The sequence below is a fragment of the Myotis daubentonii genome, chromosome 8, assembly GCF_963259705.1.
Source record: "Myotis daubentonii chromosome 8, mMyoDau2.1, whole genome shotgun sequence".
Taxonomy (NCBI): domain Eukaryota; kingdom Metazoa; phylum Chordata; class Mammalia; order Chiroptera; family Vespertilionidae; genus Myotis; species Myotis daubentonii.
The window spans coordinates 37199809-37227271 of NC_081847.1; the positions used below are offsets into that span (position 1 = coordinate 37199809).

The following is a 27463-nucleotide window of genomic DNA, read 5'->3' on the forward strand; positions in this document are numbered from 1 at the left end:
TAATCATTTATTGTTGAAAGTATTACATATGTTTCCCCACCCCCACCCGCCCCACCCCCAATTGACCAGGAACATTTTAGGAGGCACAGTTGACCTCCTTGTGGTTGGATGTGAGGCATACAAGAGGAGCCGGGGATGTCTCACAGATGAGTTGATGATGGAGAATTTACTGAAATAAAGCCTGAAGAGGAAGAGCAGGTCTGGGGAGGGTGACATATTGAATGTGAGGTCTGAGACAGACGTGGCGGGATCTGGAGCCCAGGGGGGAGTGAAGCGCTGAGATTTGGGGCTGAAGCCTGGGGTGCATGAGGTCACCCATAGAGGTGAGACCAGGTGAGAAGTGAGAGCAGGACAGAGGCTGGAGAAAGAGGCACAGTCAGAGAAGTAGAGGAAACCAGGCTGAAGAAGGTACTGGGGAGAGGAGAGGATGGATGAAGCAGAGTGTTAGGGAGGGTCCAGAATAGGAAAGGGTGTGGGTCTGACTGGCTCCCACTATGTGCCCCTTGCATGTGTTTGATCACTCACTCGGCAGCCACTTTCTGTCCCTTGGCTAGATGGTGCTGATCAAGGGACGGGCACTCATGGACAGGATGTACTTGACCCACATTTTGTAGGATCTACAAAAACCATAAGAGCTCTCAGAATGTTACAGTGAGGGCAGAGAGTGCTTGGAGCCCTTTTCCTCCCCTCAGCCCTCCTGTGGCCATCCACACTCCTCCAGAGAGCCCTCCATAATTGCACTAAATGGTGCCCTTCCCCTGCCCCCAAGGCACAGTTCCATAACACCATCTTCCTAGGGACACACCAAGCTGCTACTGGGTCGGTCATAACATGTCTGCTTTTGTTGAGTTGTATCATATATAACACTGTCCCGGGCAGGTGGTGAGCTCAGGAAAAGGACCCACAACTTGTCAGAGCCTGTGCTTCTAGGAACACTCAGCAAAATGTGGGTGTGAGTGTGTGTGTGTGCATGCATGCTGTTGTATATCCTCTTCATCCTCCCCAGTTCATCTCAGACCCACTCCCTCAGTCCCCTCCCTAATAGCTCTTCACCTGGTTCACTCTACCAGGAATTCCTCTAACCCTCTTCATCTGTCCAAATCCTCCTCATCCTTCAAGGCCTGGCTCAAGGCTGCCTCCTCTAAGAAATTTTTCTCCCCACTCTACCATCACCATGACTCTCTGCCCTTCATTCTCTACCAACCTCTCTCATTGGTTTGCCTTTAATTAGATACAGCCTTGTCTTGCTGGCCAGTGGTTTAGGCATTTAATTCTAATTCATTTGTCAGCCCTATGGCATGCTCAGCAGGCTGGGTACACAGCCTAGGTACAAGCAAATACTGGTTGGTGCATGTTCTGGTGTGTGTGTGTGTGTGTGTGTGTGTGTGTGTGTGTGTTTATGTGCATATTTATGGTCTGTGGATCCTGAGGGGTCTACAATGTGACTGAATGCATATATTTTGTGTAACCATTCATTTAGTCAAATGACATTTATTGTGCTTATGGGTGTGCAGCTTATGCGTGTGAACCCTGTAAGTGTGCTATGTATATTGTGAAGGCATTTGGGGCATCACTGTGATGTGTATATTTAGTATGCCTGGGCACATATGAATCGTTGATATTGTGGGTTGTGTCTGTGCAAAAACATAATCATAAGAGTAAGAGACAAATTTGGGTCCTTCCTCCGCCACTTACTTCGACCTGATTTCAAGCAAGTCATCAAATTCTTTGGACCTCAGCTTCCATATTTATAAAATAGGAAAGATTAACACTTATGATCCTAGGATTGTCTACCTACTAGAGGTCTATCTTGCAGGATGTGAAGATGAAGGGGAGACATAACTGGTGTGAAGTGCCCAGCACAGTGGCAAATAACTGAGGGTTCCATTTCCCTGTGTGTGTGCATCTGTGCATATGCATATGTGTGTGTGTGTGTGTGTGTAAGCAAGAATCCTGAGCACAGGGAGTGTCTATCCTGGGCTTCTAGACATCCTTTCCTCCCCGTGCAGCCTATGCCTGAGCTTCTACCCCAGAGTCTGGAACCTAACCAAATCTAGTCTCAGCAGATGTAGGAGGGACATGTCCCTGCTGGGAGCAAGACTAGGACTCAAAGCGGCTTCGGAGCAGCTTGAACTTGGACTTGTTGAACTTAGTGATGAGGTCCAGTTTGCTGTGTCCCAGGGTCAGCCGTTTCTCATCCCCAAATGGGCCATTGCTACTGCCATTGCAATGGTCACTTGTGGGTCTCCCCGGGAGGCCATGCTCAGGTCCCTGCCTGGCACCCTGCAACTGATGATACTTGGTGATGAGGTCCAGCTTGCTGTGGCCCAGAGTCAGCCGCTTCTCATCCGCAGAGCCCACTCCAGGCTTGCGAGCATGGCTCGGTCTAGGGAGACTATTGGGCCCCGGCCCCTCACCCCGGAACGGGCCAAACTTTGTGATGAGGTCCAGCTGGCTGTGGCCCAGGGTCTGCCGTCGCTCATCTGGACCCTGCTTGCCAGCCCTGGCTGAGGAGTTGGCTTCAGGGGGCCCTCTGGAGCCCCCAGTCTTAGGGTACTGTGGCAGGAGGTCCAATTGGCCATGGCTGTGGTTTGGAGGCAGCCTCTTATGCTCTGGGTTCCCATTGCCAAGTCTGGGGGAACCTGACTCAGGGACACCCCCAGCACCTTGGGCCTGGGGCAGGAGATCCAGCTGGTTGTATCTCTGGTTTGGGGATAACCTCCTGTCCTTTTGGGCCTGCTCACCAGGCCACAGGGAGTCTGAGTTGGAGGTAACACGAGGATCAGGGCCTCTTGCTTCTCGAGCTCTGGGAAAGGGGATGAGGAGATCCAGCTGGCCATGGCTCTGACTCAAAGACACCTTCTTCTCCTCCACTGTCTCCAGGGCTGTGCCAGGTACCCAGCGACCTCGTGGGGGGCAAGGCTCCTGGCTCGCTGGGAGCCCATTCTCTGGGAGCCTAGATAGGGCTGGGACAGCCCGGGAGAAGGGGAGGAGGGAGCGTGGGCGAGTAAGCAGAGGTGACCCCACTGCCAGGGTCAAGGGGCTGGTGCTACTGTGGTTGAGGGCAGGGGAGGACTGGGACCACAGGGACGCCCCCATCTTGCCCAGGTTGGCCCTGTAGGGCCCTGGTGGTGAGCCATGGTTAGGATCTGACAGCTGGCGTTGGAGGGAGGGCTGGCCACTGGCTTTGCGACAAGTAGGGCCGGGGGATGAGGACCCCATTCCTGTGTCACTGCAGCCACCGCCTCCGGGTAGAGCAAGGTAGGAGGAGCGGCCCATGAGAGGGGAGTGCTTGATGCTGCTGAGGCTGGTGCTGGAGGGCGATGAGGACCTGCGGCTTGGGATGCTGGGCCCGAAGGCCAGGGCCGCCAGCGGAGGGCACGGGGCCCTGGGGTCCTCGCCGCTGCAGAAGCCCTCCACGGGCCGTGACTCGGCATACAGACAGCGGAACTCCCGGTCAAAGTCCTCCACGATGCGGCCCCGCAGCTGCAGCACCATGCTGGTGTGGGCCTGGCTGCAAAGCCAGGTGAAGCTGGGGGCAGAGTGTCAGGGTCAGGGAGCAAAGTGCAGAACCCTGGGCCTAGGCAGGAGTCACAGCAAAAGACAACTCCACCACCACCACTCCAAGTGAGGGGGCAGAGCTCTGACTACAGAGTCTGTACGGGTCCCAGCCCGGCTTGGTGACTTGGGCACGTGGTTTCCCGTCCCAGGGCCTCAGCTTGCCCGTCTATAGAATGGACCCGGGGCAAGGTTCTCTGACGTCCCCCCGGTTCCGAGGTAAAATAGTTATTTTCTATGCCAATAGCATTAAAGTAATCCTTCCACACAGGAACCACTTCCAGGGCCCAGCCTGGGGCTGCTTCACTCCCCCGCACACTGTCCCCTGAGCCCTGCATAGTGCCTGGCAGGTGGCAGCTGTCCAGCCCATGTTGGAAGAGATGGATGAGTGAACGCAAATTCAAAGCTGCCCGATCCCAGGTGCCCCTGCCAGCCAGGGGCCCAGCCCCAGGCCCCTCTGCCCCGGTCCTGCTCGCTCACCTGTAGCTGCCCGCCACCACCTGCTCACAGTCGATGATGACGAACTTCTCCAGGGCCTGTCCCGTGAACCGGCGGCCCGCCTTGCTGCAGTATGTGTCCCCACCTGTGCTCCGTACACGCATGTTCTGAACCAAGGAGGGATGAAGGTTCGGGGGTGATCTTGAGAGAATGGGACTCGGGCCATGTCTAAATCCCATGGGGTCTCTGACCTTAAACAGCTAAAGGAACCAAGTCCCCCACTCCCATGGACCCCCCCCCCAATGTTCACTAACCACCCAAGTGACTCTTCTGCCCTCCCTGACTCCCCATCCCACCCCTGGTGACTGCCCCTGTCCCTCACTGACCGGCAGGTGCCCCCCATTGAGGTCCATCTTATAGCACATCTCCAGGAAGTGGCTCAGGTGCTCCTGAGCCAGGAGCAGGTAGACAGGGACGCCACGCCGACTAGAGGCCTCCATGAGGTCACACAGGAGCTCCATGTCTGTGAATATGTCCATCACCACAGCCACCACCTGGAGGAGAGAGGGGAAGCTCAGCCTTGCCAGAGGCAATGCCGGCGTCCCAGGAAGAGAGTGCTAGATGGGAAAGCAGGAGGCCGGACCCTGCAAGAAAACCTGAACTGAAAGAGCTTTTGCCATGACCTAGCCCCGTGGTTCTTAACTTAGACACAGGGAGGTTTCGCTGTCTTAAACCGCCAGACGTTGTATGAAAGTTTTTGTGTGCATTTTTTTCTGAGGACAGAGTGTGTATCTGTCATCGGATTCTCAAAGATGTCTGTGGATCAACTGCACCCGTCTGAAGCTTCACTCCGCATATGGGGAAACGAAGGCCCAGAAGGGAGAAGGAGTCAGAAGCAGAAGCCAGACCCCAGTTCCCAGTCTGGGTCCTCACTCTCTCCCCACTAGCTCCAGCCCTAGCTCTGGCCCAGGGACTGTCTGTCTGAGGTTCCCTTCTCAAGGATCAGAGCTTCAAGCCAGGCACTGGGGCCTTCAATGTCCTTTGCCAGACCCGCCTCAGTTTCCCTATAAAGCTACAGAGATCTGCAAGACATCTTACAACCATGGGTTCCCTCACTCCGCCCACGCCAAGTGGGGCCAGGTCTTCTCCTCAGTTGAGGGGCTGGGGCTTGCGGCCTCCCTCATATAATGGGCTGCGTCAGAGAAGCCCTGCATAACCCCTGGCGCCACCAAACCCCCAACTGTCTCTTCCTCCCCCTCCCACTTCATAGATCTGCTAGGAGACCCCCCTCTCCCAACACAGGCCGACAGGAGGATGTGCAGAGCACAGCATTCCAGCTTGAGCCACACAGACCTGGGTTCATACCTGCATTTTGCTACGTCCTAGTCATGTGGCCCTGGGCGAGTAGCTTCACCTCTGGAAGCCTCGACTTCCTCATCGGCTAAATGGAGGTAATGGTAGCCGCATCTCAGAGTTACGGGGAATGAAATGTGAAAATACTCAACGCACAACGGAAGCCCAGCACATGTTCCTTTCCCGCTGCCTCCTTAACAAACAAGGACACTGGGCCCTGGGTGGCAGGGAGAGGAAGCTTCCCAAAGTTACTCAGAGTCAGTGGCAGCCCGGAGCAGAAGCTTCTGGCCCAGAGGTGACGGGTCTAGATGGGGGTGCGGAGGCAAAGTGCTTGGGGATGCCCAGCACATGGCACAGGCCGGACCAGGAATGAGGGGGAAAGGACAAGCAGGAAAGATCAAAGGGGCGGGGTGACCACAGCAGCTACCTCACTAATAACCTCACTCCCAGTGCCAATTAGACCTGGCCCTCCCCTGCCCGGGGCACAGGCAGGCCTGCGAGGGAGGCTCCCAATGAACAGTTGAGATCCCAGCATCCTGGCTCCTGCTGTCTGCAAGTCACCCTCCGGGCTGCTCCCCCAGACAAGGGCACCGAAGCCAACCCACCGCAATCCTGCCTAGGGCCATGCGATTCATCCCCCTGCCTCCTGAATCAGGGGTCCTCTGCCGCAGGCCCAGCCTGAGGTACCGTGCACAGGGGTGAGGGGTGGATGGAGACATGCGCCAGGAGTCAGGGCTGTACCTGAGTCAGGACCCTTTCCTCTCCTTCCTGAGCCCTGGGCTCTATTTTACCAACTGACTGCGCCTTCCTGAGCATGTCCCAGCAGCCCCTCTCTGGCCTCAGTTTCCTCCTCTGCAAGTCAAAGGGTGCCTCACATTTCACCAAGGTTGGGATTCTTAGTTTGGGGATCATAAACTTTTTTGAGAATCTGATGAAAGCCATACACCCTCTCCCCAGAGAGATGCAGGAAGGATCCCTCTCTGCAACACGCACGACTTTGCATGCATTTTCAGGATGTTTGTGGAGTCCTTGAGGGCCATCCTGTTCTATGCTTATCCATAATGACCCTGAATGCCAAGGGGTTACCAAGATAAATAAAATACAGCTCACCCTCTAAGAGCTTGTGGTCTGATAGGTGCTGCTCCGAAGCGGCAGTGTGTCCCTGGGCTCATCCCTTCCCTCCCGGGGCCTCAGTTTTCCCATCTGTGAAATGAATATCTGAAGAGATGAGGTCCTTACCGTGCGGGCCTGGCTGAAGAGGAAACGCAGAAGGTCTTTGATGTTCTTGGTCTTGTCCCGCTGAAAGTGGACCACAGCCTGGGTGGGGCTGAAGCCCGTGGCCTGTGGGATCTCAGGCCAGCCCAAGTCCAGGTCCGGGGGGTCTATGTCAGAGGCCGTGGGAAAGTAAGTGCCCGAGGTGACTTCTGAGAGCAGGCTGAGGCGGTCAGGTCCTGAGGCCTCCAGTCCGTGGGCCTCACCCAGCTCAGGACCCCCACGCACATGGCTGGTCATGTAGTCCACATCCAGGGAGCTCAGGAAGGGCAGTTCCTGCTCCTCCGAGATGACCCGCAGGTAGGCAGCCTCCCCCCGCTCCAGGAGGGCGTCGGCCGCCAGCCGGGCTGCCTCGCTGTGCTGCAGCACCAGTGGTGAGCTTTCCCGCCACCAGGGCCGCTTCAGTTCCTCCACCCGGCCCCGCAGGGGTCCTGCCATGCCCTGTGCTCCCAGGCCCCCAGGCCCCAGGCCTCCAAACATGCCCGCCCACCAGGCTGCTGTCACCCTCCAGTGGGCTCCATGGCCTGCACCCCGCTGGTTGCAGCAGGAAGATAGCAGCAATGCGTCTCCTGCCTGCCTGCCTGCCTGCCTGCCTGCCTGCCTGCCTGCCCCAGTGTGGCAGGGCCCCCAACCCGTTGCCACCTAAGTCAGGCACTATGCTCCGCCCCATTGCCCCTGGCTTCTGGAACCTGTTGGGTTAGCCTCACCTGTTGGCCTGCTGTTGGGACTTGCCCTCCCAGGAAAACGTCAGTGGTAGGCCCTTAGCACACTCCCACCCCCCCACCCCCACCCAGCATTACGTGCCCCATCCATACCAGCTCCTAGCGAGTTTCCTTCAAACCCTGACCTTCCAGAGCACACTTGGAGGTTGTATTATGCCCTTGCTCAGGGACAGACACACACACACACACACACACACACACACACACACACACACACACACACACTAGGGTAGATGAATGACTCAGGACACCAAGATAAAGACGCGAACACACAAGCATGCAGGCTGACTGACGTACTGAGAGTTGACAGACACGCATAGCCTACAGGCTGACGTGCAGACCACACATTTTGATCCCATGTAAACAGATCCAAACACTAATTCAGAGACTAGCCATAACCCCAAACATACCCTGATGGCTATTGCAAGCCTAGCACCCCTGCACACAGGCCCTAATAAGAGCTGAAGGGAATGTCACAGGACTGCCAAGGACATGACCTGTCTGTGGGCCTTATTTTGTTCCCATATGGCCTTGCCACTCTCCACCTCCATAGCTGTGGCATCACGGTCACCTGTCCCACCTTCACCCCAGCTCTCAGCCCATCCTCGAGGGTCTAGAGCTGTGGCTCTCACGCTACAGTTCCCAAGACTAGCCAGGATGTGTTAAAATGCAGATCCCCAGGCCCCACCCACCGGAGATTCTGATTCACAAGGTCTGAGTGGGCTCCTGGAGTCTGCCTTCTTAAAAGTGACATGGTGCATCCGGGGCAGTGTGCTGAAGACCACCCCTGAAGAATGCTGTTCCAGAGGCCGCATTTCCCACACCCTCAACTCCGGGGACGCTCTGGGCCTGGTGGGGACCAGACCACAGCCTTCCTCCCCGCCTCAGAAGCTGAGTATTAAATGGTTAGTAAGAAAGGTGGTTTCCAAGAATGTGAGGGGGGAGGGGAACACACTGCAAAGTCAGGAGGCAAACAGGGCTAGCAGGTTTCTTATCTCTGCTCCTAACATGGGCCGAAGTCCCAGCATCTTCAGGAGCATGGGTGGGAGGCTGTGCTCTGGAGAAGCAGGGTCAGCAGATGGCAGCTAGTTGGGGGGCCAGGCCCGGCAGAAGTGGTCAACAACAGAGTAGTGCCTGCTTGAGGGACCACCTCCTATGGAGGGTGAGGTCCAATGAGGATGGCCAGGAGGCCTGATGCCATGTCTGGAGACCCTGTTTGGTGCTGATTGCAATTGGTCTATCTGATCTGGGGTCAGGCCCAGAGCTCAGGTTCTGTTATGTCCGCAGGGTTTCCCACACGGGGCCCAACACATGCACGGGGTGCGGGAACTAGGCCCCCTCAGCGTCGAGTTGGGTCCTGTGATCAAAGACGAATGAGGCTGGCTTTGTCTTGAAGGAGTTTAGAAGTGGGCAAGGGACAGGGGATGGGGTGGGGGGAGAAAGTAGCCTAGGCCAAGAGCTGACATGTGGGAATACTACATCCCATCTCAGGGGCAGGGACAGAAATTGGAGCAGCAGGAGCTGGAAGGAGACCTTTCCCTGGGGCCGGAGTGGCTGTGTGAGGGGCAGGAGGTTGAGTAAACAAGGTCAGGCCGTGGGAAGGTAATGAGCTGTGGGGCAGCCGAGGTGGCAAGGCCTTCATTAGGGCCTTATCCTCAGATTTATTTGAGGGGAGAACCAGGGCCTTATCTGGGTTGAAGAAGTGCTCCTGGGAGGGAAGGCAGCCACGTTTCTATGTTGCTGAGTCCCTGTGTTAATCCCTCAGCATGCATATGGTATAAATTTTTGGCTTTTCTTTTTTTAAAAAACTATTTTAATTGTGGTAAAATATACATAACAAAGTTTGCATCTTAACCATTTACAGTTCAGTGGCATTAAGCACACATGCATGGTCGTGCAACCATCACCATCATCCATTTCCAGAGCTCTCTCCATCTTGCAAAACTGAAACTCTGTACCCATTAATAGCTCCCCATTTCTTCCTCTCTCCAGACCCTGGCAGCCACCTCTCTACTTTCTGTCTCTATGAATTTGGCTACTCTAGGGTACCTCATAGAAGTGGAATCATACAGTATTTGTCCCTTTGTGACTGGCTTATTTCACTTTGCATAATGTCCTCAAGGTTCATCCATGTTGTAGCCTGGTCAGAATTCCCTTCCTTTTTAAGGCTGAATAATATTCCACTGTGTGCATATACCACATTGTTTATCCATTCACACAATGATGGACACTTGGGTTATTATTTCTATCCTTTGACTATTGTAAATAATGCTGCTTGAATATAGGTATACCGATTTGACTCTGTATTTTTATGTATTTCCCTCTATACCCACATTTGTATTATATTTCATTTTTGTAAGTAAAAAACCCCCACACTTAATATTGACAATTTTATATGGTTCGACTCAACATATATACATATAACTATGCAGAACTATACCTGTGCATGTATGTACTGTGATGTTTGTGTGTCTACTTGGCGGTCTTTGAGCATTCAGCTGTGGGCAAACTACGGCCCGCGGGCCGGATCTGGCCCATTTGAAATGAATAAAACTAAAAAAAAAAAAAAAAAAGACCGTACCCTTTTATGTAATGAGGTTTACTTTGAATTTATATTAGTTCACACAAACACTCCATCCATGCTTTTGTTCCGGCCCTCCGGTCCAGTTTAAGAACCCATTGTGGCCCTTGAGTCAAAAAGTTTGCCCACCCCTGATCTAGCTGCATGTCAGTGTATATTTACCTATGTGTGCATCTGTGTATACATACTCATGTGTGCCTGTCTGGGCAGAGATCTATTTGTGTACATGAGTGCCTGGACAGTGATGGCTTGGACCCTAACTCTGGTACAAGGGAGCTCAACTGAGAAGGGCAGGGGTGGGAGGACTGAGCCAAAGGGATCCCTGACATCCCGATAATGAAAACATGTAAACCAAACCCCCCAGGGCTGCAGGAATGGAGGCCCCTCCCTATGGACCGAATGGGTAAAGGGCAACAGGAGGGTTAATAGATGGATCCTGGCCATGGGCCTGCAGCTAGGGGTGGGGACCCAGGGTGATGGGAACCATACAGATAGCTAAGCCCCGACCACTGTGTCGGGCAAAGGTCCCTTAATAACTGTTATTAAGAGGAAAAAAAATATTTTCCTGTCCAGGGGTTGTGTCAGGCGCCTGCTTGGCATCATTCTGGCATCCTGGGGGACACTTAGCCTTGTCTCTAACCAGCCGAGTGGCGCCTGGGCAGGTGACTGTCCTGTGGGGGTGGTGCGAGCAGAGGCTGGGCTGCAGCCCTCCAGGTGCAGGCTGCTCTGATGCCAATATTGCCACACACCTTTAATGTGGCACCTCCAGGAGAGGGGAGATAAGGCTCCCGGAGAGAAGCAGCCAGGGTGAGTAGGGGAGCCAGTGTGCCCAACTCCCTTGAATCAAGGCAAAGCAACCTAAGATCTAGAGATACAGGGCCACGTGGTAAGGATTCCCAGAGGTTGGCTTGAGGTGGGTATTAGAAGATGAAAATGATTTCAAGATGTACAGAATGGCAAACAGGGTGTTCCAGGCTGGAGGCAGAGGGACAAGGGCATGCCTAGTGAAGAAAGGTGGGGGCGGTGGTATAGGGAAAGGGCTGTCAGAAAGGCCATCTGGGCCACACTCTGAAGAGGATCTTGTTAAAGTGCGGCCTCTCTGTGCAAAGATGATGACACAGAGGTTGGCAAGACTCCTAGAGTGGAAGCAGTCCCCCGGGGGAGAGTAGCCCAAAGCACCAGACTCCCAGAAACAGCCCAGGTGGGTGTGGGTCACTGACCCTGAGTGCCCCAGAGGCCTCTGGGAGGTCACACTGGCTCTGCACCTAATGTGTTGAACAATCACAACTCTGAGTCACAGTGGCTGAATCTGCAAGATGGGACCAACACTACCTCCTTCACCAGGTTGTTGTGAGGAATAAGCAGGCTACTCTGTGTCAAATGACTGACTGAGGGGAGCAGTAGCCCAGTACCTGCTGATTCCAGAGCTTTTCAGGCCATGAAAGGGCAGCGGCTTGGTGAAGGCCCGAAGACAAATGAAGCAGTGACTGGGGTGCCTCCTGGTCAGTCTCTGGCCCCTTCTGGTCCAAAGGCTGGCCCTGAAGGTGAACATGGCTCCTGGCTGTCCGTGGAGTGTGTCTCTGAGATGCTCTCAGCCCAGTTCAGGAGGCAAGGTCCTCTCCCCACTTTGCATACACAGACCAGTATTCACACCTTTCTTGGGCACGTGGGACCCCAAGGAATGAGAGTTTTGGCATTCTACTTCAGAAAGGCGGCTGTGCCTGTGTCTAGGCCAGGGGTGGGCAAACTTTTTGACTCAAGGGCTACAATGGGTTCTTAAACTGGACCGGAGGGCCGGAACAAAAGCATGGATGGTTTGTGTGAACTAATATAAATTCAAAGTAAACATCATTACATAAAAGGGTACGGTCTTTTTTTCAATAGTTTTATTCATTTCAAACGGGCCGCATCCGGCCCGCGGGCCGTAGTTTGCCCACGGCTGGTCTAGGCTGTAGACACTGTGACTCCTTCACATTCTTCCCTCCATCCCTCTCCATCATCTCATTCAATGGTGGGTGATCCAGTCCCCACTCCCTCCCCCTCTCCATCCACTCCACCCTGCAGGCATTTACTTATTTATTTGTCTTGATTTGAGAGAGGGAAAGAGAGGAAGGGAGAGGGGAGAAATTGATTTGTTGTTCTACCCATGTATGTACCCACTAGTTTCTTGTGTGTGCCCTGACCAGAGATCAAATCTGCAACCTGGGCGCATTGGGGTGATGCTCTAACCAACTGAGCTACCCAGCCAGGGTATACTCTGCATGTATTTAATGCCTACTTTAGGCCAGCACTATGGTTCCAAAGATGAGTAAGACTTGGTTGCCGAAACCGGTTTGGCTCAGTGGATAGAGCGTCGGCCTGCGGACTGAGAGGTCCCGGGTTCGATTCCGGTCAAGGGCATGTACCTGGGTTGCGGGCACATCCCCGGTGAGGGATGTGCGAGAGGCAGCTGATCGATGTTTCTCTCTCATCGATGTTTCTAACTCACTCTATCTCTCTCCCTTCCTCTCTGTGAAAAATCAATAAAATATATTTAAAAAAAAAAAAAAAAAAAAAGACTTGGTCTCTGCCCTGAAGGAATTCAGTTTAGTGGGGAAGGCAGACTCATAATTATAAGTCACAGATTAAGCTGAGGTATAAACCAAATGCTTGGAGTTTAGAGCTCATGACCCATTCCAGAATCATGTTCCCACTCCACACTCCCAGCTAGGGAACAGCCCTGTGGCGGGCTTTCTCGGATGGTCAATAGTTGAAGGAGCTGTTTCTGGCCACAGGGAGCAAGCAAGAGGAAAGGGGCAACCCAGCACAGGCCACGGGTCTGGTTGCTGACTGAAATCTCGAGTGAGCTCTCAGGGCCTCAGCTCCTGCCTGTAAAGCAAGTGGCTGGGATAGAGGCCTCCAAATCCCTCACAGAACCCATATGGCATTCTATCACTTTTTACACACACACACACACACACACACACACACACACACACACTTATTGACTTCAGAGAGGAAGGAAGGGGGAGAGTTAGAAACATCATTGATGAGAGAGAATCATTGATTGGCTGCCTCCTGCGTGCCCCATACTAGGGATCGAGCTTGCAATCAGGGCATGTGTCCTGACCGGGAATCGAACCATGACCTCCTGATTCATAGGTCAACGTTCAACCACTGAGCCACGCCAGCCAGGCCTATCACTTTTTGACATCACAGGTCAGTCAGTGCTTGAAGATTCTCTTCATGGAAATTCCCCAGTCAGGACCATCAGGACCTTTTCTTCCCTAAGTAGAGGGAGGAGTCCTTGACCTGGGCAGGGTCTAGGTACCAGGCTCACCAGCATGGCTCAAGGGAAGCCCCTTGGAAGCCCCAGGAAACTTGTGATGGTAAGTTAACACCTGGGCAGGGGTAAGTGGGTAGAGGGTTATGGCCAGTGTACTAAGGTCTGTCCTACCCCCAACCTATGGCCCAGCCCAGGGGAGGGGGTGGGCAAAGCATGGTGGGTTGGAGTGGGGAGAAGGCTAGTTAGACATAGGCAGGACCAGGGCAACAAGTAAAGGAGGGTTGCTCCCAAGGAACGAGTTCTAACACTTTAGGACTGTCCAGTTCTCTGCCCACAAACCTGCCACATTCCCTTCCTTCCCACTTCACACAAATGGCAGATAAACCCTAGGTTCCTGGGCACCTAGACCAGCATGCACGCCTCCTTCTCTCTCAGCCCTCACCTCTGAAATCCCTGTCCCCCATCTGTCCTCCAACTTCTGGTCTCAGGAAATGGTTTCCTTCTTCTGTCCAAAGCCCAGCCCTGTTCTCAAGTCCTGGCTTCCACTTTTAGAGGGATAATAATAATAATAATAATAATGCCACCACCTAACATTTATGGGAAGTTTCTTTCCATTAAATAGTGTACATTTAATTAGACTCTTCCCTGCCCTCACACACATCTTCAGCATTATCCCGTGCTGAGGCCTTCGTTTTTTGTTGTTTTTTAAAATATAATTTTATTGATTTCAGAGAGGAACGGAGAGGGATAGAAACATCAATGATGAGAGAATCATTGATCGGCTGCCTCCTGCATGCCCCGGACCGGGCATATGCCCTTCACCAGGATCAAACCTGGGACCGTTCAGTCAGGCTAGGGTGAGAAGGCCTTCGTTTTTACCCTGCTCTCCTACCTCCTGTCCAATTTTTTCCCATTTCTTCTCACCTCCCAAGACACCACAGCTGCTGTCACACTCTGCCTTAACCCGTTGCAATCTGTTCTCTCTCAAAAATCCTGTTCCTGAAATGGTCTAAAGCCCTTACGCCTCACCCGCTTACTCCTGCAGCATTGAGAGCCGCCTCCTGGAAGCTCTCCTCTCCCCTGGCCTCTGCTCCAGATCCTCCCTCCTGTGCCAGGTCCTGCTCTTCCTACCACACCCTGAGCATGCTTCCCCCATGCCCTTCCCAGTGCTTGGTCTACCCTCTGCACTTCACCTCTGGGAGCTCATCCAGCTTTGAGATTCCGAGTGTCTCTTCTATACCGGACAAGGCCAGCCCTGGGCCCCTGTCCCAATCCTCCCGAGGTCCACTCCTGCCCTCCCTGGGGATCTCTGTTGGCTCGTCTCCCACTAGACAGCTCCTATGCAGACACAATGAAGTGCACCAAAAGCAATGGGGTTGGGCTCAGAATACATGACTGTCCAGCTTGCTACAGGGTCACCTGGCACCAGTAGGTGGTTTCTCCTCAGTGGCCCTGGTCCCCTCTGGCATGGTGGGGGCAACAATCCCTGGCCTGTCTCATAGGGCACTTTAATTAGCACTTGGGGGAAAATAAAACCACAACAAAAAGAGGATTCTTCTTTTCGAGCAACCCTCATCTGCCTGACATCGCCATCTCCCAGCTTCCAGGAGAGCTCTGTGGTTTTTCCCTCTGGGGTTTGAACTTCCTTTTGAATCCCTACAGTCACTCCCAGGCCCTCAAGCCTAGATGCCTGGAATCCCACTGGGACTGCACCAAGCCACCCTGTGTGCTGCTCTGCATCTTTGCTCCCATCAGGCCAGGCCTTTCCAAGAACGCAGGTGGTTCCCTGTTGCCTGTCAGATGCAGCATAACCCAGATTACCCCCACCCATATCTTTGCAACGTTTTCTTCCCTTAAGTTCTGTGCCTTCCATAGGCAGCTCCTCACTTTGTTTTTCTTGTCACGTATCTAAACCTTACCCATCCGTGTGTCCTGATTCTCTTCAAGGCATTTCTGACTTCTAACCCCCTGTTGATTTTTCCTGTTAGCATGTCTATGTGTCCACACACGTGGCTGGAATGTTGCTTTAGGTTTCCTTTTACTTTGTAATTGTAGTACAACTGACCCTTTCTCCATCTAGTACTCCTTTTCTAGCACCGAGGCATTGGCCGTGGGTGTCAGAACCAGCCCCGTCTGCATGCAGGACCAATGTGGGCCTCCCTGAGCTTCGATTTCGCTCAGCAGTAACACGAGCTTAGTAACACTTACCTCACAGGACTCACTGAGGATTAAATACGATAACAATAGAAAATACCAAGCAGTGTCTGGCACCGAACAGAAATGCAAAATGTATTGGCTGAATTACAGCCTGGGCTTTAATCTTAGCTTCATATATAAAATAGCAATTATTTATGATTTTTAAAATTTCAGACAAAATAAAATCTTATTCACTACATTGTTCTGTATTTCTCATTTACAATCGCTAAAGACATTCTTCTCAGTAAGGGAAACATTTGTTTCTTTTTTTATACATATTTTTATTGATTTCAGAGAAACATTTATATATATATTTACATTTTTTATTGATTTCAGAGAAACATTTGTTTCTTCTTTTTATATATATTTTATTGATTTCAGAGAAGGGAGAGGGAGAGAGATAGAAACATCAATGATGAGAGAGAATCACTGATCAGCAAGCCCCTTACTGGAGATCAAGCCCACAACCCAGGCATATGCTGTGACCTCCTGGTTCATAGCTCAACACTCAACCTCTGAGCCACACCGGCCAGGCTGTTTCTTCTGATGAATAAGTACACTTCCTTTTATGTGGCAATGGAAACTACATAATCTTAAGGCTTTCCAGTTTCTGCCTTTGGCAGCCAGGAAGCTCCAGAGCAACATTTTATACTCAATTGCAGATTTCCTCGCTGACCTGCAGGAGGCAGTGTGAGCGGGGAGAGAGTAAGGGCCCTAGGGTTGTAAGATGTGGGCTGGGGCACTCTTGGCCCCTTCTTACCCTAGATGACCCTACAGGCCTCTGTGAGCCTTAGTCTTCTCACTTGTGTCAAGGGGATAAGACGATGAGGATAATATCTATTTTTAGAACTGCTGTGAGATGATATGTTAAAAACACTTCACAAATTACCCAAAAAGTCATATGAAAGTTGGTTATTAGCAGCTGAGGTTTTCTAAAATGATTATTTTCCTTCTCTTCCCTCCCAATACTTGCATCCTATCTTTTAAACTTTGTTTTAATTGTGTTTCAGTTTTATTATAACTGTGTCTCTTGATTTGCTGTGATCCTTTCTGGAAGTATACAGAGTACAAATAAATGACAAAATTATTCCTAGAGGACAAGAAAGCAAGACCTTCACTTGTTTTGTATAATAACACTATACAATAGAAAAACACTTAGCTATACTGAATTGTTAAAGTAAGCTGAACTGTAGGTTAGTCTGAGAAAAAGGGGCTTTTGAGGGGGCTTGTGCTGCTAATGATTGATGAGTTAGTCACTCATTCCTTCTTTCATTTGTCAAAGCTTACACTGATGCCTGCTGGGAGGCAGGCACTCTGTTGGGACTGGAAAAACAAAGGTGACTGACCCAAAACAGTGCTCACAGGGCAGGATAGAGGGAGGGATGGAAAAAGTAGTTTCACTGGAGGATACCGTCCGGAGTGGACGGGAGAAGGGGGTCTTTGAAGGCACACGGACTTTCTTTGGTCAGAAGAGGGAGGGAGAGGATCCAGGTAGAGGAAACACACAGGATGGTCTCTTCCGGTAAGCCCAAGCGGTTCAGTTTGTTCAGAGAAGAAACTGGTTAGAGATTCACAAAAACAAACAAAGGTCAAACTAAGAAGAACCTTATATCCTCCGAGGAACTTGGATTTTATCTTGAAGGGGAGGGGTATGTAGTCAGTGAAAGATGCTGATGGCCAGAAAGTGACTTGACCTTTTGAGATGCAGTATCGTACAAGTTGTGTGCAGTGTCTGACAACTACTCACGAAAGCAGGACCTGACTCCAAGACGAGGACCATCTGCGGGAGGTGTTCATATAGGGCCTGGATGAACATAGGCCAACTGAGATGTTGAGAAAGGGAGTCAGGTTCTGGACCAGGGCTGGACTAAAGGATCTTTAAAGTTCCTTCCAAATCAGAGATTCCTTGATTCTAAAGCAAACCCGGTAGCTGAACTGGGATCTGTGGCTGCGGAGCTGCTGTGGGCAGCAAATGGGTTAAGGCTCAAATAACTTTTATATATGAATTAATGTGTAGAGTTGGGAGCCAAAATCTGTTCCATTAATTTTTCCATCCATTCCAGGAGCAGTTAGGTACACACAGTAAAGTTTATTTTGGTGCATGGTATACTTCACTCCATTAAAAATAAATTAATCAGCAAATTCCTGCCTGGCTCAGCTCTGGTTTATGTAAATAGTGCCCAGCTGTAATGAGTTACAAGGTGTTATTATCTCACACACACAGAGGAGGCTTCACTCTGGAGCTCCGTTCACAACAAACGCATCTTAAATAAACTCAGAGAAGGCGGCTTGATTTGTAATGTTTTCACAGAAGTGGGATATACCTCATCCATATAGAGTTTCTTTATGTGACTCATTTTATAGCAAGTTAAATGAAGGAAGTTTGATGGGGGGAGGGGCAATATGGTTCCACGCCCCCTTTCTTCAATTTAAAGAAAATCCCCCAAGAGATGACCCACACTCAGAGGGAGGAGGGGACTGGTCCTCAAGTGCCCAGGCCCAGCTGGCTCGATAGCACAGGCTCAGAAGCTGGGAAGGGCATAGGAAGCTGGGCACAGGGCTGGGCCCTGTGATGGTACAGCAAAGCCAGGAAGAATGTGTTCTTCTCCTCCTCAACATCTCATACAAGGGGGAACCGAGAGAGGAAAGACAGCATGTTCCTCACCTGGTTCACTGTTCTTGAGGCCTCTTTCCATACGACTTGGGATATGACAAGCACTTGGTCATCAGAGGCCTTTGGGGCCCAGAGGACAGGGCCTGGCAAGCCATGGACAGGCCAGAACAGTGACATCTCCGTGAATTGGAGGCAAAGGCAGCAGCAGGGACCCTCCTGAGCCTCTCCCTTCCCGTGTCTCTGAGCGGGGGGTACCCTCGGCTTATAGCACCTGCCGCCTCAGGTGAGTTTCTGAAAGACCCTGGATTAGAGAAGAATCATGGGAGAGTTCAATCTGACTCTTTTAATGGCCAACGCAACCCCACAGCTCACAGCCGGCGGACAGAGCATGGCTACCCATCTTGACTCAGCAGCATTACAAACTGCTCCTGGGCCACGGTGGGCCCTGGGTGGGGTGTCCTCTTTCTAATGTACCCCCATCCCTTCTGCGGCCTTTGGGAAAAGCTGTCCATCACAAGGTTGCTAGAGGGGACTTAGAGAATGTTTGCTGGGGAGCTCTTGCTCAGGGCTTCTCATGGGGGAGAAAACACCCCAAAAGAGCTTCTCCCATTACTAACCCCGACCAGATCAGATTCCTGGGTACACTAAGAGGAAAATCAACACAAATGGGGCCAGGTAGTTGACAGATGCTGTTCATAGGTCAGTTCAGGCCACTTTCTGCAGGGTCCTGGGCACTTCTTCTCTGGTGGTTCTTCAACACCAGCGGGCCAGCTGCTCAGAGGGACCAGCCCATCAAAGACCCTCGTCATTATAAACTGGGGAATGGGGCTTCAGGACGCTCTGAGGATTCTTCTCCACTAGAGGGCGCCAGCTCACCTCCCCGGTTAGAAGCAGATCCTCACCATTCATGGAGTCCAGGTACTGAATCTGCAACGGGGAGAGCAGCACATAGAGGAAAGGGACAGGGAAGAACAGATGTGAGATGGCGTAAGGAACCAGCCTTCCAAAGGAGAGAAAAGGAGGGGCATGAGGGAACTTCTGACCATCCCAGCTCTCAGGCCACGGGCAGCCTCTGATCTCCCAAATTATTTCACTTAGGAGGTTTGGAGAAACAAGTCACTGGGGAAACTCACTGGGAAGGCTTTAGAGAATTCCCTCATGCCTCCAAACAGACACACAGACACACAAACACTGACTTTCTGGACTGAAAGAACTTTCTAGGGAGGATGTATCAGGGGGAGGTATGTCCTTGAAATAGGGGTGTGTGCATGTGTGTGTGTGTGTCCATTCAGAGTAACAATGAATGGTACCCAGGTGAGTCAATTCCCTTCTCTGAGACTTAAGTTCCCTTGTCTGAGAAAGGTCTGAGAAAGGGGATAGTAACATGTACCTCACAGGATTCATGACAAGATTATATGATAGAACATTACTAGTCCCTCGGACTTTTTGTCTCTGCTGTCCTCTAGTGGGCCCTGACTCTGGTCAGTGGGCCCCAGCTTCATCCCTCTAGGATGGCCGGGGAGTTATCCCCCTGACTAGCTCTGTGGAGAGGGGACACCTGAGATGCAGAATTGGAACAGCTGCAGGGGAGATATGGTCAGGCAGTTCTGCAGGAAGTAGGTCATCTAGTGAGTGACTAAATCTCAGGAGATAAGGGCAATCTCTGGAAACATTCCCCAGTGGCTGCTAATAAGGAGAGCAGAAGAAAAAGAAATGCTTTCAAATGGCCGGGCAAGATCTAGGGTGAGAGCAGGATCAGAACAGGAGTCAGCACTAGATTTAGGAAGATGAGACTCCATTTTGGAGTAAGAAGACATTTGGGGGATAATGGGAGGGGCAGGAGTCTAGAGGCCTCATCTTATGCCTCAGATCACCTCCCCCTTCCAATAAGTCCTTCACTTCTGCTGTTTCACCTTCAGGCTGCTGGCCTTTGAACAGAACCCCGGTCTCTCCCATTACCTCAGGTCTAGATTATACACATCCTGCTATCCTCCAGGGCAAGAAGATCAACTGACCCATTATCTTCCCTAAAATCCACTCCTCTTTCCAACTACTCCATTTCGGTCCTTAGCGCCCCCACTCTGCCCACCTCCTGGGATGAAAATCTCAACATAACCCGACTGGGGCTTGGGACACCTACCACACCAACTAGCATCCTGGTGCGGTACTAGAATCTGCCCAGGCCCCAGCTTCCTGGTCTCCCTTGTTCCCCTGGGTCAGACTTTGTCTCTCCTTTCTTTGGCCTTCCACAGCACTCTGTTCCTACTGTATCACATCACAGACAGACTTATTCCAGGGTTAGCCTCGTGCCTGACTGGCTTCCTCACCAAACCAGGAGCTGGCTCCTTAAGGGCAGGGCTAGGATTCAGTAATCTCTGCTTTCTGAATAGAGTGCCTGGCACAGAAGGTGCTCAAAACAGTTGCTCACAGAACTGGGTCCCTGTCAAAGCTCCATGCTTCCCTAACAGCCTCATCACTGTTTTCCAATTGCCGGCCTCTCCTTGGGGCAATATGGGACTTCTTATAGGGCATCTGTGGGGCAATCCCTTCCTTTAGGACCCTCAGCTACCTCTTTGTCATGCCCCCTGGCACAGGCCCACCACAGCAGATGGAAAAGTTGGGCTGGTCTCTCAGAAAACATAGCATTTGCTTTGCCAATTGCTACTGCTGGCTGAGGGTGAGCCTAGTAAACAGTAGGAGTCTCAGAATTCTCTGTGGGTGGGGCCCTCTGGCCATAATGCCTTCTCTCTGGTGCTGGCAGATTTGAAGAACTGTCAAACAGAAGTCCTAGCTTTGGGGGTTCTCTACCCTTTGGGTCTGAAAAGCCCCAGTATGTGGCTTTCCCGGCAATCAACAAGATGGTCCTGTTGCTGTCTTCTTCTCAAGAGCTGGGGTCTGGCCTTCCATTTTCTGGCTGTTGGAGGCTTGAAGGCCACAGACACAGGTGAATAAGAGAATAACTGTGGGGTGAGGCCCTTTCAGCTCCAGGGGCCAGGCCCATGAAGCAAAGATGTGACTCATGGGACAGCCTGAGCTGATGAGCTGTCGTCTGGAGCAGCTGAGGCCTCTAGTGACTACATGAATCACCCAGCTTAGGGTTCTAGGCCAGCTGTGCAGGCTGACTCACTGGGAGACCCTAGAAAAGCATCTATGTTCCTCTTCCCTGCCACTCAGCTCACTCATCCATAAAGTAAGGGTTTCCCATCAATACAAGATGGGGGGCACAGAGATCAAGAAGTGAATTCTCCATGGGCCTGAGAAAAATCAATTAAGTAGTCCTCACTCTGGAGATTTCTCCTAGATCCTTGGGTTTCAGGAAGCCCTGGAGAGCTAGAGAAGTGAGGAATGAGGTGGTGGGGGGACCCTACTTGACTATGCATAGTGGGAAGAAGCTTGAGGGATGTCTGTGGAATGCTGCCTGGAGCTCAGTCCTGTTATAAATCCTGGGGCTCAAAGTAGGTACAGAAATGGTGCTACAGTGGGTGGTTGCATTGTACCCCATGCCCATACCTTATAGGACTATGTGTCCCAGGATATAGCACACCACTTGGCATGCAGAAGGCAATCAAATGTGCCATGAATGAATAAAAGTTCCTGAAAGCAGGTGCCTGTTCTCCTATTCCCATTCCATGACCTGTGGCCTAGCTTACGGTGGATACACAGAAAGTGCTCTTCTTCGGTGCCCACTGCTGACATGATTTGATCAGTATTCCCTCAGAGTAGCGTCTGGGAACTCAGCCTCTCATGATCCTCTGGCAGCCCAGCACTGACAGACCTCGGGAAGGACCTGCTTTCCATGAGACTCTGGAGGGGAGGAGAAGGGTTACTCACCTGTTTCCTTACATATTCCACCAATAGTTCAAGCTGTCGGGGGTCTTCACATTTCTGGTTGAAGAAGGTTCTCCATAGGGCAGCAGCCAGCCCATGATCATCTGAAAGGATCCCCTGGAACACAGAGTACCACAGTTGGTCTTCTGAGGAGTATGGAAGAGCCATGATACAAAAGCTGGGGATATTGAGAACACACTAATAACCATAGAATTGGCTTAGAAGGACATTACAGACACTATGAGAAACAGGGAAGCTACATGGTAGAGCTGGAAGAGGTTTTCAGAGAGTATCTGGTCCAAATTCTTCATTTTACACAGAGGAGAAACATAGAGACCAGAGGGGCTGAGTGACTGATAGAGATGGGGCTCGTGTCTGGTTGACCCTCCCAGGCCACAGCTCCCTCTACTCAGCAGTGGTCCCACTGCTGTCCACAATGTATGGGCTTGAAATAATGGAAGAATATATTTTTTTCCCAGGAATAGGATGGGTATGGACTGCACCTTCTCTCCTGGTCCAAGGACATATATCTGCAAGGCAGCTGGTACTTTGGGGATGGAAACTAGGCATCTTGGCCTCAATGTTACCCAGCTCTAGCCTGTCCATCGCTGGCCCAGCCTCTCTAAGTAGAGGAACAGGCTGTTCAGCAATATTACCATGGTTCACAGAGGGAATGCTCAGAGCCTGTGTGTATGTGTGCCTAACATTGTCTCTCCCGGCACAGTTGGGAAGTCCAAATATCACAGAGGCTAATCAGCAGCTGGGCCATGAACTAGGGCCATTTTACTAGTATAGCTTGGACCTCTAAGGGAGGACAGGGGAGGGTCTTACTTCCTGTGATAAGGGCAACTGAAGGGAAAGGCCCTGAGTTTTCTGTCCAGGTGCCAAGGTAGTGTATGGAACCAGACAAAGTGCTGACTGGGAGTTAGAAGGTTGGATCAAGTCCTAGCTCTGCCATTGCCAAGCTCAGAGATGGTGGGAAGTTCACTAAACCTGAGTCCCAGCCTTCTCATCTATAAAACAGAGATGAAAATACGTGCCCTTCTCACAGCATCCTTGAATTATAAATAAAATATAACATAAAGATGTTTTGTTGAGTGTAATATATCACTTACAAAGATTAGGAGCTTGCTTTGGCAGGCAGCTGTTGATAATAGTTGAAACAACAGTGGGATCTGGGGATCCGACCATCTGACTTCAAATGGGGGCTCTGTCACTTGATGTCTGCATGGCCTATGAAAAGCTACTAGCTCTTCCTGAGCCCCAGTTTCTCATTGGCTAAACAAGCATCCCACAAAGTTGTTGCGAGAATTAAGAAATAATGGTCATGAAAGACCCTGTAAGTGTTAAATTATTACACAAAGACCCAGGACCATTTATTTGACATGCTGTGGGCTGGCCTCTGGGGCACTGCAGTACATGAGGTCTGGCTTCAGGTCTGCTGCCAGGAAAAGCCATGCCCAGTATGACAGTTTGGTGGAAAAATAGTCCACCTGTTCCAAATGTCCCTGCGAAACACCCCTGCAATTCCACCACTTAAGAGACTATCCTGGCACAATGGCCGAGTCAGGAAAACCAGCTTCTTCCGGTAGATGGGACAGGAGCCAAAGACTAGCTCAGGCACATCACCCTTTTCCTAGCTATTTGCTAACACAACAGACTGCCTGTGTCTGAAGCGCCCTGGGCACATGCTGGAGTGCTGCTGGCAGCCACCCACATGTGCTACATAGGAAGGAATAGGAGTGCGAGCGGGTGTTATGAGGACTTGGAGAATGAGCACAGAGCACAGGACAGCAAAAGCCATGGCCTGCTGCAAACAGGCAACCTTGGTGGTGGGTGAATGGCTGGGAAGGTGCAAACCCATAATCAGTTCCTGATTGTCAGAAGGAAAAGGATGACTCAGGACTCACATTAACAGTGATAACAGCCTGACTATTTCCGACTGTCAGAGTTCCTTCACACCTGGCTCCTAATGACTACGGGTGCCAAGAAGAACAGATATTATTATCCTCATTTGAAAGAAAAGTACCCTAGGCTTGGAGGTCATCTAACTAACTGAATGTAGAAGTAGGACCAGAATGCATTGGTGAGGCCAGGGGATGGTGCCTGACTAGCTCTAGTTAGGATGCAATACCTGGAACAGAGTGGAAGTGCAAGAAAAATGGTTAACTAAATCTATGAACCCAGCTTCAGCCCTCTTTCCACCATGCTGCTAGTAAGTCAGTGAAAACAAATTGGAGACAGGTATGAGAGAGTATAAATTTCAAACCAAGGAAGCAGGAAAAAAGGGTGCCTTGGAACCAAATATTAGGTTGCATAGCAATTCTCTTACAATCTACTAGGGCACCTACCTGTTTTCCCTATGATGCCAAAAAAAAAAAAAAAAGCATCCTTCAGGAAATAAAGATACCTAGGTCTAGAGAGTAACTGAGAGGAAGCCAAAAAGGGACTCTCTGGCTCTAGAGCAGCGGTTCTCAACCTGTGGGTCGCGACCCCTTTGGGGGTCGAACGACCCTTTCACAGGGGTTGCCTAAGACCATCGGAAAACACATATATAATTACAAATTGTTTTTGTGATTAATCACTATGCTTTAATTATGTTCAATTTGTAACAATGAAAATATATCCTGCGTATCAGATATTTACATTAGGATTCATAACAGTAGCAAAATTACAGTTATGAAGTAGCAACGAAAATAATTTTATGGTTGGGGGTCACCACAACATGAGGAACTGTATTAAAGGGTCACGGCATTAGGAAGGTTGAGAACCACTGCTCTAGAGGGCTCTGGTGATAATTAAGGGTTTAGAGTAGCAGAGTCTCACTCAATGAAGACTGATTTGACACCATGATGTGCTTAGCTTGATGCTAGGAACAGAATCACAGCGATATGGTCTTGCTCACAGGCAGCTTGCAATCTAGTTGAAGAAACAAAGCTAGTGTACATCAAAATAGGCTTAAATCCTGGAGAATAAGCAAATGCTAATCTGTATAGGGAGACCCTGAGGTATACTCTGTTCATGGCTGGCTCCCATTCTTGAGTCTTAGCTTCTATGACAACTCTTCAGAGACCTCCCCACACCACGTACATTCCCCCTGTTATTCTCTATCACTGCACTCTATTTTACTGCCTATCTCCTCTTTGGTAATGGGGAGATAGGCAGTAAACTAAGTGGGAAAGAACCAGACTATGTTTGTTTTATTCACCAATATATTCCCAGTGGAACACAAGGTAGGCATAAAAAAATACCTGTTAAATTGATGGATGGATAGTGAAGTTCAGAGTAAGAGACAGAGATCTAGAGAAGTCAGGGAAAGCTTTGTGGAGAAAGGGGCCTTTAGGAATGGAGAATATTTGGAGAACTACAGGACATTCTAAGCAAGAGAGGATAATTTTAGTTTACTAAACATTTATGGAGGGAGTTGCCTACAAGGTGCCAGGCCTTAAACCAGGCCCACAGGGGCAAAGCTGACAGACTGAGCTATTACCCTCTAAACCTGGTTGTCCAGAAAATCCTCAATCAGGCACAGCATGTCTGTGGGGCAGCGAGGCAAATGGCCTCACTTGGGAAAGCTACACATCAGCAGGAAATGAGAGATAAATGTAGATAGGATATGTCATAATGAGGATGGTTTACAAAAGGCCTGAAGTTCCTTGAACCTAACGTAGTAGCAAACAAGAAGGTTCTGAAAGTATCCAGGGTGGGGCACAATCCCAGCAAGAGTCTAGGGCAGTGGTTCTCAACCTTCTGGCCCTTTAAATACAGTTCCTCGTGTTGTGACCCAACCATAAAATTATTTTCGTTGCTACTTCATAACTGCAATTTTGCTACTGTTATGAATCGTAATGTAAATATCTGATATGCAGGATGTATTTAGGCGACCCTTGTGAAAGGGTCGTTTGACCCCCAAAGGGGTCGCAACCCACAGGTTGAGAACCGCTGGTCTAGGGAAAGGTGCTGGTCTAGGGAAACATCAGTTAAATCAGAACTTAAGGGGGATAGGGCCTAAATATTGGTATTTCTAAAAAGTGTCCCAGGTAGTACAACACTGCCCACTGAGATTTCTGTGATGATGGAAATGCTCTACTGCTGCACCTGAAATATAACTAGTGCAACTGAGGAAATTAAAGTTTAATTTAATTAATTAATTTTTTAAAGCACATTTTTGTTTTTGTTTTTTTATTTCAGAGAGAGGAAGGGAGAGGGAGAGAGAGATAGAAACATCAATGATGAGAGAGAATCATTGATCAGCTGCCTCCTGCACGCCCCCACTACTGGGGGTGGAGCCCACAACCTGGCACTGATTAGGAATCAAACCAGCATCTCCTGGTTCATAGGCTGATGCTCAACCACTGAACCACACCAGCTGGTTTTAATTTTATTTTAATTAATTTAAATCAAAATAGCCACATGGGGCCCAGCTGGTGTGGCACATGCCCGGGTTGCCACTGCTGCACCATACTGCTTGCAGCTTGTTAGCAATGCAGAATCTCAGGCCTCACTCTAGACTTGCAGAATCTGAATTTTACCTAGGTCTCCAGGTGATTTGCATGCACATTAAAATTTAAGAAAGACTGTTCTAGAATTGCATATTAAAATCACTTAGGGAACTTTTGTAACTATAAATGCCAACCTACATCAGTTAAATCAGAACTTAAGGGGGATAGGGCCTAAATATTGGTATTTCTAAAAAGTGTCCCAGGTAATTAGTATATTTCCCAAACGTTCCCACTTTTAAAAGTCACCTGGGGTACTTGTTGAAATACCAGGCCCCACTTCAATTGAACTGGAATCTTCAAAGAGGTGCTCAAGAATCAAATTCAAAAAGCACCCCAGGTAACTCTTGTGATCAGGCATGTTTGTAAGATGACTCTTCTAGGATGGCCTAGGATAGGGGACAGAGAAGAGATGCAATTCAGAATATATTTGTTAACATTGGTGAAAGAAATCAACGGAGCCAACTCCTATAAAGACTTCAAACAAACGCCAATAGAAAGAATTCGATTTCTTCAATTCTTTTTTGGTTAATCCTCCTCACCCAAGGACATTTTCCCATTGATTTTTAGAGAGAGTGGAAAGGAGGGGGAGAGACAGAAAGAGAATAAGATCAATGTAGAGACACATTGATTGACTGCCTCCCATAAGCGCCCTGACCGGGGCCAGGAATTGAGCCTGCAACCGAGGTACATGCCTTTGACTGGAATTGAACCTGCGACCCTACAGTCTGTAGGCCAATGCTCTATCCCCTACATCAAACCGGCTAGGGCTATATTTTTGCAATTCTAAGCTTCATTCTTTTATACACTGTAAGATCTCTGAAATCAGAATGTATCTGATTTAACAACTAATGTGTAGATTCAAGAATGTTTCTCAACTCCCATCTCATTCCCAGAAAGTTCATGTTAAATTAATGGTGTGTGGGGTATGCAACCTAAATTGCTCTTATAATTGGCTATCTGGTGGACTGAGAATCAGAAAACCTCCATCTTAACTAGTCCAATGACCTTATACAAGTCATTTACTTAATTTTTTGTAAGCTTCTCTCCTGGCTTTAATTATTATCTTTAGGCTGATAACATTTCCTCCACCCTGAACTCTAGTTTCTTACTTTCATGTATTTCCTCCCTTCCTTA

The 27463-nt window shown here is 50.1% G+C and overlaps 2 protein-coding genes across 5 annotated transcripts in view; both read right to left on the reverse strand.

Moving 5' to 3' along the window:
* Window positions 1-53: 53 nt before the first annotated feature.
* FAM83C (family with sequence similarity 83 member C) lies at window positions 54-7295 on the reverse strand. Its single transcript, XM_059705975.1, has 4 exons — window positions 6589-7295; window positions 4383-4550; window positions 4039-4163; window positions 54-3532 (listed from the first exon to the last, which is right to left on the reverse strand). Exons 1-4 carry the CDS (start codon window positions 7099-7101, stop codon window positions 2101-2103), a joined length of 2238 nt encoding a protein of 745 aa, XP_059561958.1. The 5' UTR covers window positions 7102-7295; the 3' UTR covers window positions 54-2100.
* A 10159-nt stretch (window positions 7296-17454) lies between these two features.
* The window catches only part of LOC132239557 (ubiquinol-cytochrome-c reductase complex assembly factor 1), a 119204-nt gene continuing 109195 nt past the window's right edge, over window positions 17455-27463 (reverse strand). For all 4 annotated transcript variants that reach the window (XM_059705980.1, XM_059705979.1, XM_059705981.1 and 1 more), the window contains 2 exons: window positions 21831-21944; window positions 17455-18926 (listed from right to left, as the gene is read on the reverse strand). In XM_059705980.1, coding sequence (XP_059561963.1) covers window positions 18792-18926; window positions 21831-21944 — 249 coding nt within the window. In that variant the 3' untranslated portion in view covers window positions 17455-18791. The remainder of the gene's footprint in view (window positions 18927-21830; window positions 21945-27463) is intronic.

Excerpts from the sequence above, each read along its gene's own strand:
- FAM83C (XM_059705975.1), bottom strand. The coding sequence starts at position 7,101 with ATGTTTGGAGGCCTGGGGCCTGGGGGCCTGGGAGCACAGGGCATGGCA. Across the intron at positions 4,551-6,588 it reads TCTTCAGCCAGGCCCGCACG|GTGGTGGCTGTGGTGATGGA; the intron begins GTAAGGACCTCA and ends TCTCTCCTCCAG. Across the intron at positions 3,533-4,038 it reads GTGGTGGCGGGCAGCTACAG|CTTCACCTGGCTTTGCAGCC; the intron begins GTGAGCGAGCAG and ends CTCTGCCCCCAG.